The sequence below is a fragment of the Bidens hawaiensis genome, unplaced genomic scaffold, assembly GCF_021521415.1.
Source record: "Bidens hawaiensis isolate Kalapana, Puna unplaced genomic scaffold, B.hawaiensis_p1.1 tig00017066_1, whole genome shotgun sequence".
Lineage (NCBI taxonomy): Eukaryota > Viridiplantae > Streptophyta > Magnoliopsida > Asterales > Asteraceae > Bidens > Bidens hawaiensis.
In genome coordinates, this window is record NW_027492584.1 from 43,784 (window position 1) to 66,034 (window position 22,251).

At 41.4% G+C, this 22,251-nt stretch overlaps 1 protein-coding gene and 1 long non-coding RNA gene across 2 annotated transcripts; one reads left to right on the forward strand and one right to left on the reverse strand.

The window, feature by feature from the left end:
• The first annotated feature begins 6,219 nt into the window (after positions 1 to 6,219).
• On the forward strand, positions 6,220 to 11,412 carry LOC143552985 (F-box protein At3g54460-like). Its single transcript, XM_077043071.1, has 9 exons — positions 6,220 to 6,828; positions 6,930 to 9,422; positions 9,505 to 9,718; positions 9,825 to 10,079; positions 10,170 to 10,229; positions 10,347 to 10,477; positions 10,552 to 10,666; positions 10,754 to 10,892; positions 11,096 to 11,412. Exons 1-8 carry the CDS (start codon positions 6,341 to 6,343, stop codon positions 10,889 to 10,891), a joined length of 3,894 nt encoding a protein of 1,297 aa, XP_076899186.1. The 5' UTR covers positions 6,220 to 6,340; the 3' UTR covers position 10,892; positions 11,096 to 11,412.
• Positions 11,413 to 11,894: 482 nt separating this feature from the next.
• LOC143552964 (uncharacterized) lies at positions 11,895 to 21,125 on the reverse strand. The gene is made up of 3 exons (XR_013138742.1): positions 21,029 to 21,125; positions 20,767 to 20,981; positions 11,895 to 11,933 (listed from the first exon to the last, which is right to left on the reverse strand). It is a non-coding gene; the product is annotated as an uncharacterized LOC143552964 (long non-coding RNA).
• Positions 21,126 to 22,251: the final 1,126 nt, after the last annotated feature.

Genomic DNA, 22,251 nt, shown 5'->3' on the forward strand with positions numbered 1-22,251 from the left:
TGGCTGTTATTTGTATGTGTGGATCATTAACCGTCTTGTCGGTCTATTCCGCAGTTTTCATGGTACCATTAGATGAACACGGGAGAACTATCGTTTATGATTTTCTCTTTTGTTACACTTGCACAAGTTAGTCTTGTTTGTGAGCTCAATTGTGAGCACTGGCAGTCTTGTCTCTTAGAGTTGGTCCCGATCTGATTACACCCTTGTTGAAACCCAGACATACACATGTTGCGCGCAGATTTATTGTTATCTATGTATTGTATTAAACTTGATTTCTCACCAACACGCAAGTGTTTGACGTTTATTTTAACACATGTTCAGGTTTGCAGTAGCTGTTTTGGAGCTTGTGGACACGTAGGAAGTTTTCTTTATTTTGGACCTAGATTAAAATGTATCAAGACAAGTTATTGCTGTTCGAATATTATGATTTATAATTTATGATGATTTATGTTATCTTATTTATACTTTGCGCGTGCGCGAATGAATGTATTTATTAAATATTGACACCCAATAGTGTCACGAGTAATGAAACAATATGTGGCGCCCCGATGTATAATCCGCCTTTGGTCGGGGTGTTACAGTAAACTTAAATGCCGTCATTTAATGTTTATCTTTGTTTGGATGTTTGACTCGTGCTCGTATTATTGTAACTGTATCCTGCTCGGTTCCATTTTGATGGTTACTCGTTTTGTTTTCCGCTACGTTTTGTTTACTTATTAATATGATTAATAACTTTGAAACAAATCTTAAAATCGGGTTTAAATTGTTAAACTGTTGACTGACCACCGTTGAAACCCAACACCTACGTACCAAAATTTTCAAACCAGCTCATGAAAGCAAGTAACACAAGGATACAATTACTATATACTTAAATCTCAGGTGGTTCGTAACTTTAAGCTGAGCTGAAAGTAGAACTAAATCATCCTTAACTAATCGCACATCAAATATACTTGTAGTGAGTCTATTTCACTATCTATTTACAGGTTAAGTCGTCGTTTAGTTTACGGATATCAGATCTAGCAACATTACAGCTACAACAACCGGAAATCACATAATCAACAAAAACGACTACATATTTAATATCAGAACTTGAATAAATGAAATATAAACGAGCGAGAAAAGATCAATGCAATATGATTATGGTAATTGAAGCCTGTCTAACTCAAAACAAAACAACTCAACTCTCATTTAATAGCATAAATCATCACGGGACGTATCAGAAACTTTGATTAGATGGAAACAAAATCATTAAGTATTATAACTAAAACCGCCAGAAAGACCTAATCAACGAATTTGAGAACAAAACAACTACCGATTCAACACCATCGCTTCATGATGAGTATATGAACTTCATTAAACAAAATATGCACGAACGAGCAGAATAATGCAATACGAGCAGCATAAATCACGAGATGTATCAGCTAACATTGTTGATTCAATGGAAACGTAATGACTACAAGTAAAATACGAAGCAAATACATTTCCAGATGACGCGAATCTTGCTCAGTGATCTCCGGTTTCTTCTGTTTCTGCACAACAACCTGCAAATCGAACCCTAATTATAATTAAGATAAGTTATCGGCTACTGCAAAATGTTAGAGACAGACGAAGATGCGTGTAAGCTTACCATTTTCATTTTCAGTAAGAGTTTGAAGGTGTGTGAGTGAGGAAAAAAATGAAAGACAGAAGGCGTTGAGGCTATATATATATATATATATATATATATATAGTGTGGCTTAACCATGGTTATTAAATGAGGTCTGGTTGGGTTACGGTAGCTTGCGAAAGAGGAAGTCGTTGCGTTGTCGTTGATGAACCGGTTAGATGATGTCGTTAACTACTTACGCCGTTAGATGTATATACGTGAGAAGGAAGTTGTGTTTCCATACCTGCAGTTTGCTGCTCATGAAGGTGATGGTGAGAACACGCACTGAACAAATTACGGCCTGACACGTGTTATTTTACATTTCCCGTGTTGTACGTCCAAGGAATCTTTTTTAATTGGTATCCCTTTTTTTGTTTAACAAATTGCGTATAGATACTCCGTAACGGAATATAAAAAAGTCATTGTCAGCTGGCTCAACCCAGGTGTACGAAGACTTAAAGCACCTCCAGTTCGGGGGAAAACCTACCCGCACGAAGGCCCGCTAATGATACAACCCGTACACCCCGCCTCAGGATCGAACTAAAGATCTTAGTCTTTCTTTATTGAGCCACCCATGTCCCTCCTAAAATGTTGTCTGTGCGGATTAAACACGGGTCTCCATGAGACACCCAGGTTTCCTACCATAACACCACATTGAAAATGACTTTTTAATTGGTATTTACAACGTAAAAAAGTTTATATATATATATATTCAACTATCAGAAAAACCTTTACCCATTTTCGATCTCCTCTTTTATCATTTACAAACTACGAAACATATGAAGTCGTTTAGACCCATCTAATGATTTGGTTTATCATTCTCCATAGGTGAAGTTAGCGATACGACCCAAATTTTTAGTTAAATTAGACCGTGAACACCCTTACATGAATGTATTCTATAAGTGGGCCCACAAATGTTCGAAGCTGAAGATGGACGTATAAAACCTCAAAATTCATAAACATACAAGGTCCGGTCGAGTTTCAATTGTAACACAACCGAATGATCGCTTCATTTGCAGGCTCACTTAACCATGACCGATCGGCTTTGTGAGTTATGGTTAATTCCGGTTAAAAGTTTGGGTTTGGTTTCGGTTTACTCGCCTCCGGTTTGAACACTGACATTAATAGAAAGGAGAACTAGAAATAATAACATGTGGAGAATTTCAAAATCAGTTTTTACCATATATCCTATCGAACAAACATTGGCCGGTAAAAGTCTTAAAACACTTCATCCGCTCGAAAAAATGCTTTTAATAATAGTTGGTAAGTTTGAAAACATAAACTTGCACGTAAATATAACTACGAGAATCTAGTCAAACCAAATTGATATTGATATCAAAGTGTTGTCTTTTTCATATGGTAAGTGTTAAAATACCATGCATGATAAAAATAAATAAATAAAATAAATAAAGTTTGTGTGATTAAAGCCGTTAAAAAGAATTGGATGAAAATCATATTAACTCTTATATTTTTACTAGATTTATATTTAAAAACGTGCTTACATGTACGAAGTGTCAAGCTTACATGTATTGATTTCGTAATTTTTATCTTTTCTTCGTATGTTCTAGGCATACTCATGTCTTGATTCATTATGAGGCGTGTCTTGTTAGTTTTTACTGTTTATCTCCGTTTTTCTTCGTATTTCAGCTTGTTTTATGCCTGTTATATGCTTATATGTTTTGCTTGATACGCATTCGGAGAGGTCCATCATAATCTCATAATAGTATGATCATATGACCGTCGTAGTAGCCATCGTCCAGTTCATCTGACATCATGCTTACCGACAACTTGTTCACTTGCTCATTTGGTTAAATTGCTTATCTCACTTGATACAGTTTGCACTTTTCTATAATTATTGTATATTCATTTATCTGGTGTTTTACTCACTCAACCTCATGTTGACAAATTATTGTATTTTTAATGCATATGCATGTCACCGTATGATATGATTATTAGGATTTGTTTGAAGAAACTGAGAGTTGCATGCTATAGAAGAAGATACAAGAATTAAATTTTGGATTTTTGTTTTACTTGTTTAATTATGGATTTATGTACTTTGTTTATTTGAAATTGTTGGATTATTTGAATTGGAATAATAGATATTATCTTTTCCCTCCAGATGAATCATGCCCCATTTGTAAAAAAGCTTGTTTGGATAGATTTGGTGAGCATGCCCTCCACTGTAAGGAATTGCCAGGATTCAAGTATCGTCATGACTGAGTTAGAGATGTCTTATGGGATGTGCTTAGGCGTGCCGGGATCTCAGCCAAGAAAGAGACACCTGTTAACTTTCTGTCTGATCCGCGAGAGGGAAGATCTACTTTGCGTACTGCGGACGTTCTTGTGTTTGGCTGGGCAGGGGGTAAGCATGCGTGTGTTGATCTCACTGGGGTGTCCCCGTTGGTGGGGCTGAGAGACAGTGGCTTCATACCGGGACAGGCGGTTTTGAGAGCGGAATCTCGGAAGGTTGCTAAGCATGAGGCAATGTGTTTGGAGAATCAACACGTGTTCATTCCCTTTGCCTTCGACACATTTGGATCCTAGCTCCCGAGGCGGTTCGCTTCTTGGAGCGAGTGCAGAAGGTGGTCCACAGTGACTCGCAGAGCCCGAGGAACCGAGGATTTATATTTAGTAGGATAGGCTTTGCGATTCAAAAGGGGATAGCGGCGCAGCTTGTTGCTCGCTTACCCATTATCCAGATGTAGCTCGCTTTGTGTTATATAAAATATTAGAACCAAATTGATATAAAAATTTTTTAATATTGAATGATAGTACTTTGAGAGCTGTGAGCAAACAATTCACGCCCCAACATTTCCGCTGTAGGTTGGGGTGTGACAGCTTCGACCCGTTTACTTGAACAATTTTATTCTATCGTATAATCCCCAAAAGTTGTTTGATATTTCCAAAACTACCCCTGGTACAATACAAATTAAATTAGGCAGAGTCCAGTTTTGACTACTTAACTAAAAGTTAGTCAAACTTGAAGTTTCAACTAAACCGTAATGCATTGATACGCACTAATTTTGCAGATTGAATTTATACAGTAAACTGATGCAGCCAAATAACTAAATATTGACCCGAATTCTGATCTAAACACTACAGTTATATTATATGTTGTTAGAATTTTAAAATTATATGTTACTTGAACTCTGAAATGCCCATATTGCCCTTGCAAATCATCCGCTTAAAAATGATAAATTATCTCAAATCATATCTCAAATCAAGGAGTCTACGTGCATTTCAATACAGTAACAACTATTTTAAATTTATATGTTTATTCATATTCGGGGTGTTTGTGGTTTGGTATGAAACCATGAAACCATCTAAACCGGTCGTTGGTTCTGGTTTAACGGTCGGTTTTTTGTATTCACTTTTGGTCAGTCGGCTTCAAATTTTTCAAACCGTGTACAACCGGACCAGGCCATAAAATTTTTAGTATATTTTAGTGTTCTTAAATATTTTATATTGCAACTATTTGATTATTTATTTTTATATTAGTTTTGATAAATTATGAAAATGCTTTTTGTTCTCAACTTGATTTTCATCATTTTTATACAAGTTATTTTATGATGGAAACATTTATAATCTATCTTTAAACAAATAATACTATTTATGTATAGAAAAGCTACATTAACCAAAGAGAGTTGCTGCCTAACAGGTATCTAATGGGTTAAATATTATTTCGTCTTCATTAGGGGCGTGGGTTTGAGACCCATGATTATCATAAAAAAATGTAATTTTAAAATATTATTAAAACGTGTGTGACTTGTCGTTTAAAAAAAAACTACATAGAACACTATGTAACAAAGCCTAGTTATAAATGAAAAATCACCAAACGAAAATCTTACCAATGACAAACGTGTAATACAATTAATTAATAGCCATTCGTGCTTGAATCAAACCAAAGTTTAAAGAAGTTTCTCAAAATACTAGATTGTATATAAAAAGTTTCACTCATAAAAGAGTATAGTTTTATCTTAGAGTAAGTTTTCGTTCTTATGTTTTGTTTAAATATGTGATTTTGGTCCAACAGTTTTAAATTTGTAATTTTAGTCACTGTGATTTCATTTTACTTGCAATTAAACCCGACTCCACTAACCTTGTTAAACCTGATTGTTAAACCCATCAACATAGTTTCGCCCCTTTTCTCCCCAAATAAATCCAAGTTGTAATTAGCATGCCCCCTCATGTGTGGAGCTGGGTTGTATTTGGGGAAAAAAAGAACAAAACTGCCCGTCACGTGACGGGCACGTCGATGGGTTTAACGACCATACTTAACGCGTTTCATAAGGTCAAATTTAATTGCAAATGAAATAAAACCACAAGAATGAAAATCAAAAATTTAAAACTATTGGACTAAACACATTAACGAAAACCGCAGTCCACTCTTTGTAGTATATTAGTATCATAGTATTGTACTATTATAGACGAAAACGAAGAGACGGACTAGATTGATAAGAAAATCAAAGTAGAAGGACCCTTTATGTACATTTATTTACGGCAACAATCTTTTCAATATATAAATCCTACGAATTGCCAAATTTCTCTTCTTTCCGATAACAATAATAATAACAATAACCCACGGAGCTTAATCCTTCGCGCCATGCTCCGATCATGATTTATCCTTTTAGCCTTCAATCTCTCAATTCATTCAACCCTAATTTCAATTAACCCCCAATTCAATTCAATTATTTAATGGAAGAAGACACAATTAACCATTACTCTATTCCAGATCACAAGCTATGCGGCTACTTATGCCTCGTTCTCTCAATTTCCAATTCCAATCCCCAAAATCAAACCGTCGATACTTCAATTACCAAAACCCTAAATCTCAAAACCGGCCGTGATGTTTCAATAGACGAACCGGATCTTGTTCTCTCGGTGATCAATTCGGGTTCGGGTAACCCTACCAATGGCGAAGGTACGAGTAAACGTTCGAATAAGAAGTTGAGTAAGATAGGGTTAGTGCAGGGCAGTGCCAGTGTAGTGCATCAGTTACAATTGCTTGTTAACAATAAGTGTTTGAAGATTGTGTCTCGAGTGGTGAGAATTGAACGGCGAGACGAAGAATGTGAGGCTAGGGTTGTCGTGCTTGTTGATGTGTATTTGCCGGTTTCCGTGTGGTCCGGCTGGCAGTTTCCGAGGTCGAAGTCAACGGCTGCAGCTCTTTTTCGACATTTAAGGTCGAATTCATTGCTTATTAGTTGTTTTGTTTTGTCTTTGTTGTATGATTGAATTAGAATTGATGAATAATTGAATAATTGAGAGTGATTGACTTGTGCAGTTGTGATTGGCAAGCAAGGGATAAGATGCTGAATGCTGGTAAATCTGATATTGATGTTGAGTCTATATGGAACATTTCCGATTGTCATGTTCTTGGATGCAACCAGCATTGTAACGCACCTGATGCGAGCCGAAAAAAGCTTTTTGAGCTCCATGAAATCTTTAGTAGTTTACCTAGCGTTTCAATGCAGGGCAGTTTCGTCAGTTCCAGTGTAAACCCTGCAGATGACGGTTCCACAACTGGTTTTTGGCTGTTTCCAGATGATGTTTTGATCAATGTTTTAACGATACTTGATCCTCTTGAACTTCTTAGGGTTTCCTCGACTTGCAGGCATTTAAGATTATTGGCGTCATCGATAATGCCATCTATGAAGCTTAAACTTTATCCCCATCAACAGTCTGCAGTTGAGTGGATGTTGAAACGAGAGCGGGACCCGGAAGTTTTCCCAAATCCGATGTACATGAAATTTGAAACCAAAGACGGGGATGCTTTTAATATAAACACCGTTTCTGGACAAGTGTTAACGGGCGCGGTACCTATGATTCAAGACTTTCGTGGAGGTATGTTTTGTGATGAACCCGGGTTAGGCAAGACTATTACTGCCTTGTCACTGATTTTGAAAACCCTAGGAACACTTGCAGACCCTCCACAGGGGGTGGAAATAATCTGGTGTAAACAAAAAGATGAACAGAAATGTGGATATTATGAGCTTGATGGTGATAGCATTACTTCTAATAGTGTGCTCACCACTAAAAAGACTTCCGGGATTCGTTCTAGTCGAAGAGGGCTTAGATGTATGGAGGACTCAAAGGTCAATTCACCTGAAGCTAGTACGGTTCAGTGCACACGAAGCTGGACCAAAGTTAAGAGAAATCTTTTGAATGAGTATGAAGAAAGGAGGGAGGATGATAGTGATGATGATGATGCTGATGATGATGACGATGACGATGACGATGACGATGCTGATGATGATGGTGATGATTCACCACATGTACCATCAAGAAACACACGAAAGAGGCGTAAAAAGTCCACTGGAGGTTATGTTCAGCTTACTGAAATGTGGGTCCAGTGTGACGCGTGTCGAAAATGGCGGAAGCTTGTGGATTCACAATTTGCAGATTCTTCGGCTGCATGGTTTTGTAGCATGAATAGTGACCCTTATCACCAAAGCTGTAAGGTACCCGAAGAGTCATTCGACACTCGTCACAAGGTAACATACTTACCTGGATTTTACACCAAAGGTACTCCACAAGAGAAGGAAGAAAATGTTTCCTTTTTTGCTAGTGTGCTTAAAGAGCACTATGCATTGATTAATTCAGAAACTAAAAAGGCTTTACTTTGGTTAGCTAATCTAACACAAGATAAACTTTTGAAAATGGAAACAGCTGGGTTAGTCCAACCGTTAAACGGAACCCGAGTGTTAGCCACAGGAGAAGTCCGTGGCTTTCATAAAATCTTTAAGGCTTTCGGTTTAGTCAAAAAGGTTGACCAAGGAACAATTAAGTGGCACTACCCTAGAAATTTGGTCAACTTGGATCTTGACTTACCTGCCCTCAAAACGGCTCTCTGTGAGCCTCTTGATTCGGTCAGATTCTATTTATCCCGGGCAACCCTAATTGTAGTTCCTGCAAATCTTGTTGATCATTGGAAGAATCAAATCCAAAGGCACGTGAAACCTGGTCAGTTGCGTGTGTATGTATGGGCCGATCATAAGAAGCCTTTGGTGCATAATATTGCATGGGATTATGATGTTGTCATCACGACTTTCAGTCGTTTGAGCGTCGAGTGGAGCCCGAAAAAGAGAAGTGTCTTGATGCAAGTTCACTGGCTTAGGGTTATGTTTGATGAAGGGCACACTCTCGGGTCTAGTTTGAATTTGACCAACAAATTACAGTTATCAGTTTCTTTAACCGCTTCGAATCGTTGGTTGTTGACCGGGACACCTACTCCCAACACCCCAAACAGTCAACTGTCAAATCTTCAACCCATGCTTAAGTTTCTTCGCGAGGAGGCATACGGGTTGGATCAAAGTTCATGGGAATCGGGTATTTTAAGGCCGTTTGAGGCGAAAATGGAAGAGGGCCAGGCTCGATTGCTACGGTTACTCAGTCGGTGCATGATAAGTGCTCGAAAAAAAGATTTAAAAATGATTCCTCCCTGCATTAAAAAGGTTACTTTTATTAACTTTAACGAAGAGCACGCGAAGAGTTATAACGAGTTAGTGGTGACAGTGCGTAGGAATATTCTAATGGCTGACTGGAACGATCCGTCTCATGTTGAGAGTTTGTTGAATCCAAAACAATGGAAGTTTAGAAGCACAACAATCAGAAACGTGAGGTTATCGTGTTGTGTTGCTGGACATATAAAAGTAACTGAAGCTGGACAAGATATTCAAGAAACAATGGATATCTTGGTGGAAAACGGTTTGGATCCCGCTTCTGAGGAATATTCTTTTATAAGATATAACATTTTGTTCGGTGGAAATTGTATGAGGTAAGATAATTTCATTATATGTTTTGAATTTTGATCAAGTTTCAGTCTGATTATATTTATCTTGATTGGCTGTTCTTTACAGATGTAACGAGTGGTGTCGCCTACCTGTCATAACGCCATGTAGGCATCTATTGTGTCTGGATTGTGTGGCTTTAAACAGTGAAAAGTGTACACTCCCTGGCTGTGACTTTTTATACGAGATGCAAAGTCCTGAAACGTTAGCCCGGCCCGAGAACCCTAATCCAAAGTGGCCCGTTCCAAAGGATCTGATTGAGTTACAGCCTTCATATAAACAGGCAAGCTTCCATTATTCACAAGTTCCATTATCATTATTGTTATTATCGTTGTTGCCGTTGTTTTTACCGTCTGTTCTGATTTTTGTAAGTTTAACTGTAAGTTTAGGACGATTGGAATCCTGATTGGCAGTCAACATCGAGCAGTAAAGTATCATATCTAGTGGAGAAGTTAAAAGACTTGCAGGAAGCTAATAAAGCAATTAAGAACCGCATCAATGAGGGTCATGATACAAGTGAGATCAATGAACTTTATTCTCCCGTTAAGACAAACAAGGCTTCTGCTAGATCTATCAACGAGTCTGTAGAGAAAGTTTTAATATTTTCTCAGTTTCTTGAGCACATACATGTCATTGAACAGCAGGTAATTCTTAACTTCATTGAAGCACAGTCTGCACAGACTTTCTGATTCTAATTCTTGTAAACAATGTGATACTTATATGTCGTTCTCCAGTTGACGGTTGCTGGCATCAAGTTTGTGGGAATGTACAGTCCAATGCATTCTGTTAACAAGGTAATAATCTAGTTATATATTTGAGCTGTTTGTGAACACAACCCAAGTCCATAATTGATCCATCCATAATTTAGTTATTTATCGAATACATTGTTTAAGTGAGTTGTGCTTATATAGGTGAAATCACTGGCTACATTCCAGCATGACGAGGATTGTTTGGCTCTTTTGATGGATGGAAGTGCAGCACTTGGTCTTGATCTGAGTTTCGTGACACATGTCTTTCTGATGGAGCCCATTTGGGATAAAAGGTAGTGTTTTATCTGAAGTTAACAAACCATCAGGGTTGAAAGTCATCTAAAATGATTATTTTGGAATTTGCCAGTATGGAGGAGCAGGTGATCAGTCGGGCACACAGGATGGGTGCTACACGTCCTATTCATGTTGAAACCTTGGCTATGCATGGTACAATCGAAGAACAGATGTTGAAATTCTTGCAGGTACAGATGTTTAAAATTTAAATAAAGTTTGTGTTGCTTATGGTTTGCAGTGTGCATTTTTTAAAAGAAATGGTGTATTGGTTGCAGGACACTGCTGAATGTGGAGAGTTTCTGAAGGAAGAGTATGCACATGAGGGTGCTCGAGCTAGACGGACATTGCATGATTTTGCTGAAAGCAATTATTTAGCTCAACTTGGTTTTGTGCGAAAATGTAGTATAAGTTAAGGTACTGTTTGTTTTTCTGATTTCATTTATTTCCTACATAATAAAAACACTAGTGTTTTGAAATGATTTTTTTATGATACACAAATTTTCATGAATTCAAGCAACTAGATTCTCATTTGACAAGACGTGTTTTGGATTTGAATTCAACCAAAACTATTTTCCTGGAAAAAGTTTCTTACTTGGCTTTAAAATTGTTTTTTGCAGGAGGTTGAATAACTGTAAATAACCCGTGACTCAGTGGCTTAATTGTAGAAATACTCGTCATGGGGACACTATTGGCTTACCCTACTCTGGTTGATGACAATGTTGATATATTTTTGAAAGCACTTGCACGATGGATCTGCTGTTTTATATGATAATTATCACCTGCTTTTGTTATCTCCACCATTTTGCTTTTATGTTGCAAGGGCTCTTGGTCTATTAGTTGTTAGCTTTTACACTTTTTTGGTGGTATCTTTTGTTTTCTCACTAGTTCATTCTTGATATTAATTGATACCTGCAGAGTTGCTATTATTTAGTTTTACATGTCTAATAAGAAATAAAAGCATGAATAGGGGTGTAAATGATCCATGCTGATCTCGTGCTTGGCTAGTTTAGACTTACGGGAGCTTGAGCTCGATCTCAGGTTGTTTCAAGCTCTTTTATATACGTATTTAATTATTTTTATATATTTGTAGAAAGACCTTCAGCGAGCATAAGTTGGGCTAGAGCTTGTGTAGTACCTTTATACAAGCCAAAGCTTGGTTGTGCAGTGTGAAATTATATAGACGTTCAAAAGAGTTCAAACTTAAACTTGAACAAGGTTCGACGAGTCTAAAACAGCTTCCTATACGAGACTCGAGCTCTGGCTAATGGACTCGATAACTAAACGAGTTTTATTTCACGTCGGACTCTCCCGGTTTCGAAAAGATGTATAAAAGATGTTATATATCATCATCATGACCATTCTTTTCTCAATTTCTCCCCACTGTCCAATGGAGCCCCTGCAATAATAACAAAAAGACATTCTCATGTGAGAAGCATTGGAAGTCAATAAAGTGACCTTTTAATCTATTTTCAGGGTGACAAATCTGGCAATGTGAAGAAACACTAATCAACCCCGGCAGATTACGAATAATCTGGGGGTTAAATAGATGTTTCCCACGAGGGTTAGGTCCGGCAAAGATGGTTGTTCTTCTGATGACCTGCAAAACAGACACCGTGAGCTCGTCACTGAGAAGGGGGGGGGGGGTACCTCCTTGTGACCACCCTCCGGCGTGAGAATCAGACTAGATTGCTCTTGAATATAAGTGTATATTAAGAGAAATGACTAGAGCAGATATCAGATAATATATGAAGATATAAGATGTGATGATAAGATATAAGATGATGATACCGTTCCAAGGTGTTGGAGTATTTATAGCCGAAGGTAGGTGTCCAAGAAGGTACAGCCGGCTGTATAATATTCCTTTTCTACCAACTGTGGGCTACGCACGTGCCGTGCTGGTGGTTGGTGGGTAGGCAGCGGCTGATAGTGACATGGCCGGCTGTGTACTATTCCTTTTCCACCAACTGCAGGCTATGTACGTGCCACGACAAGGGTTGGTGAGTAGGCAGCGGCTGATAGTGACATTAAGTATTAGAGCGTGCTGCTCGTCGTACTGTTGTCAGTGAGCTGTCGCAGCTTTGGTCAGATCTTTTGTCCATACCTTGGTAGGTATAGTACAAAAGATCCTCCAGTAGCGTACGGACTGGCTCATTTGGGCGGGAGTTTTCCCGGCTTTGGGCGGGAGTATTCCCGGCTTGCTCATTCCTTCTTCAGGTGACATTACTGAATTATTTGAGAGTTAGTGCCGTGTGTGTGTAGCCTTGCTGTGCGGGTAGCCTTCCCTGATGGCTAGTATCCGTAGCTGCGGGGAACAGGCGGAGTACATCACCATTGGGAGGCTTTTCATGCGGGAACAGCTTGCGTACTGCGCGTAAGGACGTCGCGTCTCTGAGCATGGTGGGTCCTGTGGATCCAGTTGGTCTTTGCGAAGACGTCCCTCTTCAAGGTGAGTCTTGCGAGTTTGGTCTTTGCGCAGACGTCCCTCTTGAAGGTGAGTCTTGCGGGTCCAACTGCGCAGACGTCCCTCTTTGAGGTGAGTCTTGCGGGTCCAACTGGGCTCTGCTGGGACCTACCTCTTCAAGTCCCCCCAGTCCAATGTTCTTCTCATGAATTGTTAATAAGTGAGGTGAACTTTTGGACTTAAGCAAGGGGTTTTGAAAAGGGTTTAGTTTTAAGGTTCTCCGCGGGGATTCTTCCCGTGGGTTTCCTAATGTCACGTGCAGAATTTCCCACTGTTCTGCTTGATCTTTGGGTATGATGCGGGTAGGTGTGTAACCTCCTCGCAAGTCAGGAGCATTGAGTTTCACTTGTATAGATTCTCCACGAGGTTTTGGTAGTTTTAGACATAGTGATCAATTATGTTTAAACAACCAATTCCATCTTGGAGCTTCAAACAATCTAGTTCTCATCGTTCCCGCTATGCGGGGATGTTATATCCCTTTCCGCAAGCATGGCCCAGAAGATCATTCTTGGTTTCAATTCCCTGCGTGTGCTAAGTATGTGAAGGGTTTTGCCTTGACACTGTACCCGCACTCGTCTTATAGTTACTTTACTTCCCAAGGTATTCTTGGCTTCAATTCCCTGTGGGTGCTAAGTATGTGAAGGGTTTTGCCTTGACACTGTACCCGCACCCGTCTTATAGTTACTTGGTTGCCAAGGTAAGGGGGTGTATTCCCGCTTACTTTTGAATCTTTTTGACTTGCGTTGTAAACGTTATATGACTTGCCCATGCATATTTTAGTTTAACTTAGCAATTTTCTAAGTGTTTTGAATAAGTTAACCTTTCGACGCGCGGTTGTCAATAGGTTAATGTTCAGTTTCCTCTATCATGGTTGTGAGGGTAGGACCGTCACTTTCATTTAGTGGGATGACCAAACTTTACCTATAACTGACCTGCGTGAAGGTTTTCCTCATCTTTTCCTTAGAAACTTTTGCCGTTTTTTGTGTTTATGCGGGTTTTGCCGCCGTCCACACGCAACGACTTCTTTCCATATTTATGCGGTGAATACCGGCATATCCGTCCGGAAAGTTCATAAGTATAAATGTAAAGCGATCAACACGATGTGATAAAGGAGAATCATTTCCATTAGAAGTGGCTCTAGGCCGTTTCTTTATAAGTTTGGAATTGATCTACATGTAACATTTGCGTAATTGAGCTCCATTCCATGTTCTTGGGATGGGGGTGCCATCGAGCCTTTCGAGCCGGTATGCGCCCTTTCCCAAAACTTCTTTGATAATGTATGGCCCTTCCCAGACCGGGGCCAGCTTTCCTGGGCGTTCTTGGTTCGAAGCCTCGTTGTTACGCAGTATGTAGTCTCCGACATTGAAGTTGCAGAGTTTTACCCGCGTGTTGTAGTACTTTTGCATTTGTCGCTTGTAGTTCTCTTCACGCGCTGCGGCTAAGTCTCTGCGTTCCTCGGTTAGCATAAGGTCTAACCGTCTTTCCATATCATTGTCCTCTGGTTGAATCAAGACCCTTGGTGAGGGTAGACCAATTTCGACCGGGACCATGGCTTCAGTGCCATAAGTGAGGCTGAACGGGGTTTCTCCCGTACTTGCCTTTTTCATCGTTCTGTGTGCCCAAAGGACGTGTGGAACTTCATCCACCCAGCCAGATCTGTGTTCCAGGAGTCTTTTCTTAATGCCGTCGACGATGTTCTTATTTGCTCTTTCCACCTCACCATTACCTTGCGGGTGCGCCACTGAGGTAAAGGTGTGGGTGATTTGAAGTTCTTTCAGCCACTGTTGTAGCTTCTTGTCAGCAAAGTTGGTGCCGTTATCGCTCACCAAATTCTGTGGAAGTCCAAAACGACAAATAATAAATTCCCAAATAAATTTTTTGATATGTTTTGCGGTTGTTTGGGCTAAGGGTTTTGCTTCTATCCACTTGGTGAAGTAGTCGATGGCTACCACTAGATACTGAACGTTCCCTGCTGCTGTGGGAAATGGGCCTGTCACATCGATGGCCCACTTCTGAAATGGCCATGAAGAGGTGACTGGAACAAGTTCATTCTTCGGGCGATGCGTGTTGGGTGCGTAGAGTTGGCAAGACCTACACTTTCTGATGTATGCCAGTGCATCCGTATGCATCCCCGGCCAAAAGTATCCCGCGTTGTTTAGCTTAGCTACAACTGTGCGTGGACCTGCGTGTATCCCACAGATGCCTTCGTGTACTTCCCTTAGGAGGTAGTCGGCATCTTGGTCGTCAACGCATCTGAGGAGTGGGCCAAGAAAGTTACGTCTGTAAAGGATGTTATCGATGAGTTGATAGTTCAGTGCTTTACAGCGTAGTTTTCTTGCCTGTGTTTTTGACTCTGGTAGTATACCCGTCGCAAGGTAATTTATTATTGGTGTCATCCATGTTTCTGTGCCGGTTTGGATGACACAGATTTCCTTGTGCGGGACTGATGGTGCGCCAAGGAGTTCAATGCGGATATCCTTTCCCAAGTAGGTGAAGGCCAATGACGCAAGCTTGCTTAACGCATCCGCAGATTTGTTTTCGCTACGCTTGACGTGTATGACCTTACAATCGTTAAAATCGCACATGAGGGTTTTTGCTTGTGCGAGGTACAGCGCCATTATGTCGTTCACGGCCGTGTACGTCCCGTTTATTTGGTTGGCTACTAACATGGAATCCACGTGGGCTTCCAAGTTCTTCACTCCCATCTTACGCGCAATTCTCAGCCCGGCCAAGAATGCTTCATACTCTGCTTCGTTATTTGTGCTTGGAAAATCCAGTCGAATAGCGTAAGTGTATTCTTGGCCCGCTGGGTTGATTAGTTTCAATCCTGCGCCTGAGCCCTCGTTGCTGGCTGCTCCATCAATGTAGAGTCGCCAGACATCATCGATGTCCTGTGCTGGAGAGGGTTGAGCCTCTTCCTGGCACTCTTTCTCCCGCGAGGCGGGGACTTCTACAATAAAGTCGGCCAAGATCTGGCCTTTTATGGCTGGTCGCGGCTTGTACTTTATCGCGTATTCTCCCAATTCTATTGCCCATTTGGCTAGGCGTCCCGACAATTCGGGTTTGCCTAGAACGTTTGCGAGTTTGAAGTTGGTGAGAATGGTGATTGGGTGACCTTAGAAGTATCGTCTTAGCCTGCGTGAAGCCTGTACAAGTGCTAAGACTAATTTTTCCAGGGTAGAGTACACGGTTTCTACGTCTGTTAGGACACGGCTAACATAGTAGATTGGCATCTGGATGCCTTTTCACTCGACTAGCAGGACGGCCCCGGTTGCTCTATCTGTGGCGGAGAGGTATAGGATTAATTCCTCCCCCGCTTCTGGTGCTGTGAGCGTTGGGAGTTCGATCAAGCGTGACCGAATTTCCTGAAAAGCTGCTTCCGCTTCTGGTGTCCAGCGGAAGTGCGTTTTCTTTAAACAGTTTCTTAGCGTCGACACGAATGGGAACGACCTATCCGCATGGTTTGCCAAGAAGCGGTTAAGTGCAACTAGGCGTCCATTCAGTGTCTGAGCTTGCTTGATGGTAGTAGGTGATTCCATTTTGATAATGGCTTCGACCTTTTCAGGGTTCGCTCTGAAGCCATCTTTAGTAACAATGACTCCTAAGAACTTCCCTTCTTCCATCCCAAAGGAACACTTGCTCGGGTTGAGCTTCATGTTTATCTTTTTGAGCGTGTTGAAAGTTTCTTCGATGTCTTTCAACATTGTTTTTGGGTCAAGGCTTTTGATGACCAAGTCAACCATGTAGACTTCCAAGTTCCTCCCAATTTGGGTATGAAACTCTTTGTCCATCAGGCGTTGGTATGTGGACCCGGCATTCTTAAGTCCGAATGGCATCATTAGATAACAAAATGTGCCATCGGGCGTCCGAAATGCGGTTTTGTCCTGATCGTCAACGGCCATGTGGATTTGATGGTACCCTTTATACGCATCAAGGAAGCATTTAAGGCGAAACGGTGCTAACGAATCTACCTTAAGATCAATTTCGGGTAACGGGTAACAATCTTTGGGGCATGCTTTGTTAAGTCTTTGAAATCTATGCACATGCGCCATTGCTTATTAGACTTCGGTACCATGACGGGATTTGCAACCCATGTTTGATATCTGCTAACGCGTACGATGCCCGCGTCAAGGAGTTCCTTGACTTGGGTTCTACACGCGTTAGCTTGTTCCGCCCCCATTACTCTGCGCTTTTGTATGACTGGCGTGAAAGCCGGGTCACACTTGAGCTTATGCTCTGCCTTACTTCGAGGTACACCAGTCATGTCAGCTGGTGTCCACGCGAAGATATCCGCGTTTTTCTGTAGTAAGCGTTTGAGTAAGGTGCGCGTAGGATCAGTGACTGTTGGGCCAATGGTAACCGCCTGGTCGGGGTATTTGCCATTGAAGGCCCATTCTTCTGGTTCGGTGATGGTTGGTTTAGCCATCTTTGGTTTGGGTGTTGAGACAGATGCGATGTATACCTGGGGAATACTGGTGACCATCGCTACGCCCTCAGCTGTCGGCCATCCCATCATGCCGTGGACTGAAGATGAATCTTGCCATCCCGTCTCTCCCGAAGAGAATGTCGTATGTGTGGTGTGGCTTCCTCATTACGACAAAGTCCACGTCTTCTGTGCGGGAGTGTTTCCCGTCTGTGAGAATGACGGGGAAGGATAGGATACCCAGGGGGTGTTTGTGCTGCCGTCAAACCCTTCTATCGAGGCGTAGACCGTTTCCAGGCGTTCCTTGTCTTCGTCGTCTAGCTTGTCGAAGAACTGCCTGTACATAACCGTTGACGAGGCGCCGTTGTCAACAAGAGTGCGGGAAGTTATGTAATGCCCCAGCTGGCTTTTGATGACGATAGGGCCCTCTTTGCTGGGTCCTCCTGGCACTCGCGGGAAGCGCACCTCAGCTTTCTTCAATGCGCATGGTTCTGTCGTCCGTCTTTTTCTTCCTCTGATGTTACTATGAACCATGTGGATGCTGATGTCAACGGGCTTTCGTCCGTTGCTTTTGTATCGGTTGTCATTCTTCCCTCCATTCTTGATTGATGCCACAAGGTGTGTAAGTTTTCCATCCTTGACGAATGTTTCAACAATATCCCTCAAGGATATACACTTCTCAGTGGTGTGACCCTTTGTCCCGTGGAAGTCACAGGATTTGCTCTGATCCGCGTCAGGTCGGTGCCGGACCGTTGGAGCTTTTGGCCATGGGAGTTTCTCAGTGGCAAATATCTCCGTGACGCTTTTGGTGAGCGGCGTCCACCGGGGGTATCGGCTTGATGGGTGCGTGTTATCCCTTCCTCCTACTAAAGAGCGAGAGCTGGATGAGGTGTCAAAGTTTACCCTTGACTGCCAAATGCCTAGCTTCCTCTTTTTGTTTTGTCGGGCGGTCCGGACGTTGTTTTCTCTAATCCTCTGCGCGTAGAGGTTTGTACTCTGGGGTAGATCCCCACCCAGTTGCTTCTCTGTTTCGGCAAAGCGCTTGGCCGCCGTCATGATGGCATCCCATGTGGATGGCATACCGTATTTACCCGTCAACGTGCGGATAAGCTCTGGGTATTCGGCGCCCTGGATGAAAGCGGCGCGAACAAGATCTTCGCTTATAGTGCCCAGACTCAGCTTTTTCGAGTTGAAGCGAGTGATGAAGTCTAGTAAAGATTCATCCTCCTTTCTAACGCAGTTGAGGATCGTCCACTGCTCTTCAGTATATTTCCTCTGTTGACTGAAGTGTTGGCTGAACTTATGTTGGAAGTTTGCCCAATCGTAGATGTGGTGGACCGGTAGACGGTCAAACCACGCTCTAGCCGCTCCAACCAACGTCATCTGGAACATATAACACCACGTGGGTTCCGTCCAGTTGCTGACGGTTGCCCCCGCTATGAATCTGTTCAAGTGATCGTCTGGGTCGGATATACCATCATAAGTGCCGATGTTGGGCATCTGCTTGGCACTCTTCGGGGCGATTGCTTCCGCAATGTCCCTTGCAAACTTGGATGTTCCCGCATTTGCAGCAGTTGGTCTAAAGGTTTTGGAGAAGTCACGTGGGTTTCCCCCCGCGTTCCTTTGTTTGAAGGTTTCTCCAAAATTCCTCGGTTGGAAGTCCGTTTCGTTACGTTTCCCTTTCGCCCTACGGCGAGGGTTTCGTCACTGTCGGATTCCTCCCGATCATCGTCCGAGGACTCGCACTCATTGCTCATGTTGAGCCGTTGTCGAGTGCTTCCGAATTCGTCAGCCTGTTGGAGTGAACGTAAGCGTTCGTCCAACTCAGCTTGGAATTCCTTCTAACGTGCTTCCGCCCACGCTTTAACTTGATCAAGTGTTTGGCGGGGGAGCCTCGTCTGTTGTCTTTCCGCCTGGGTATTAATGAATCCCAGGGGATGATTGTTTACTGCACTTGCCCCGGCTTGGGTAACCGTGGTAGTGTTCGTAAAATTTACTGCACTTGCCCCGGCTTGAGTAACTGGGGTAGTGTTCGTAAAATCTGTGTACTCGCCGGTGTTCCTCCCAGTAGCTGGGGTTGTGATTACCGAGGTTTCTTGGTCACTCGCTGGCCTTGGGACCGGAGTAACGTTAACCATCTTTCCAGAAGTTTTGAAAAAACTGAAAAAGAATAAGTTCTAGCTTTTATGCACGGATGACGCCAATGAAGAAACACTAATCGACCCCGGCAGATTACGGATAATCTGGGGGTTAAATAGATGTTTCCCACGAGGGTTAGGTCCGGCAAAGATGGTTGTTCTTCTGATGACCTGCAAAACAGACACCGTGAGCTTGTCACTGAGAAGGGGGGGGGGGGTACCTCCTTGTGACCACCCTCCGACGTGAGAATCAGACTAGATTGCTCTTGAATATAAGTGTATATTAAGAAAAATGACTAGAGCAGATATCAGATAATATATGAAGATATAAGATGTGATGATAGGATATAAGATGATGATACCGTTCCAAGGTGTTGGAGTATTTATAGCCGAAGGTAGGTGTCCAAGAAGGTACAGCCGGCTGTATAATATTCCTTTTCTACCAACTGTGGGCTACGCACGTGCCGTGCTAGTGGTTGGTGGGTAGGCAGCGGCTGATAGTGACATGGCCGGCTGTGTACTATTCCTTTTCCACCAACTGCAGGCTATGTACGTGCCACGACAAAGGTTGGTGAGTAGGCAGCGGCTGATAGTGACATTAAGTATTAGAGCGTGCTGCTCGTCGTACTGTTGTCAGTGAGCTGTCGCAGCTTTGGTCTGATCTTTTGTCCATACCTTGGCAGGTATAGTACAAAAGATCCTCCAGTAGCGTACGGACTGGCTCATTTGGGCGGGAGTTTTCCCGGCTTTGGGCGGGAGTATTCCCGGCTTGCTCATTCCTTCTTCAGGTGACATTACTGAATTATTTGAGAGTTAGTGCCTTGTGCGTGTAGCCTTGCTGTGCGGGTAGCCTTCCCTGATGGCTAGTATCCGTAGCTGCGGGAACAGGCGGAGTACGTCACCATTGGGAGGCTTTTCCTGCGGGAACAGCTTGCGTACCGCGCGTAAGGACGTCGCGTCTCTGAGCATGGTGGGTCCTGCGGATCCAGTTGGTCTTTGCGCAGACGTCCTTCTTCAAGGTGAGTCTTGCGAGTTTGGTCTTTGCACAGACGTCCCTGTTGAAGGTGAGTCTTGCGGGTCCAACTGCGCAGACGTCCCTCTTTGAGACGTCGGACTCTCCCGGTTTCGAAAAGATGTTATATATAAAAGATGTTATATATCATCATCATGACCATTCTTTTCTCAATTTCTCCCCACTGTCCAATGGAGCCCCTGCAATAATAACAAAAAGACATTCTCATGTGATTTGGTAGTCAATAAAGAGACCTTTTAATCTATTTTCAGGGTGACAAATCTGGCAATGGACTCCTCATGTACCTTATCTTGTTACCCAAACACCCCCTTCCTCCCACCCCACACATCCAATTATTGAATATCAATAAACATTAAGTGAATCATTTAATGACAAAGTTAGAATGTCACAGCATCAATTGTACAAGTCAAAAATCTCTAAGATGACTAAACATTTTGTTAGTGTGACACTATAACATGTAATTAACTAGTTATCACATTCAAAAACAGATACAACATGACTCTTTTGATTCATGGTGGCTTATTTGAATATTATTATTGTCTTTTATATACAAAATGATTATCACCAAAGCACCAGATGATATTACCTTCAACAATAAATTATAGTTTGAAAAATACTTGTGGAAGTATATTATATTATAACATTTTAAAATCTTAGTGGAAGTGTTAATTTTAATAGAGAATCAAATTTCCCAACTTTGGGTCAAATACCCTTTTTTTAGAAATTATATTAAAGTTTTCAAATGCTTGGAAAGATCATGTCAACCACACTGCTTATATCCATCTATATCATGAACATTAAATTACAAGAATTATATTCAAATGTTTTGGTCTTAAATAAAAAAAACAAGATTTGCATCCATGACTTTTTAGCTTGTTAGTTGTTTTACCAATTTAATTGGTGGTTGAATTACTGTTGATTTTTTGATTTGTACAAATCAATCTTTTGATGGTGTATTTTAGACTTTTAGTATATTTCTATTTTAGTGTATGAATTCTTCAATTTTTTTGTTCCATCACATCAATTATTTTGATAATTATAACTAATTGAATTGATAAAGTAATTAGACTTTCTACGTTTGATTTTACAAAACAAACACACGTATTGAGCAAGCATATCATGTAATAGACATTGTACTCACAAATCTTATGTTATACTACTATTGTCACATGTCACTAATTATTATGTTTGCATATTCATCTTTTAAAGCAACGTAGCGAGTGAGGGACATGCTTTAGTTGGTTTGACATTCATCTGTCAAACAATAACTTTAGATCATCCGCAATAAGGGTCTGTCGATACCCACATACGTCAATGTAGAGAACAAGGCGGCCAATGTGAAAGAGATACCATGGGGGGGATTTATTTTTGGTAATTTCCGAAGTTTTTTTGTCACGATAAAGAAAAGAAGAGGTGCCCGGTTGTGAATGCTCTCACCAATTTGAAGGTAATTTCAAAAACATAAATAATGGAACTCAATAAAATCACACATTTAGCACACTAATACAAAAGGCAAAAGTAGGATAACTTAAGGTGAGTACATACTATATACTTCCAAAACAATATAACAGAAAATACAAAAGATATTTCACAAATCCTAAATGTATCTTTATTGATTGATCATGATATTTTATTCTTCTTTTAAGGATCAACTAGAAAAGGATCAAGATTTCCTCCAAATTCAGTTAAAACTCATCAAATCATTCAAACCAATATAC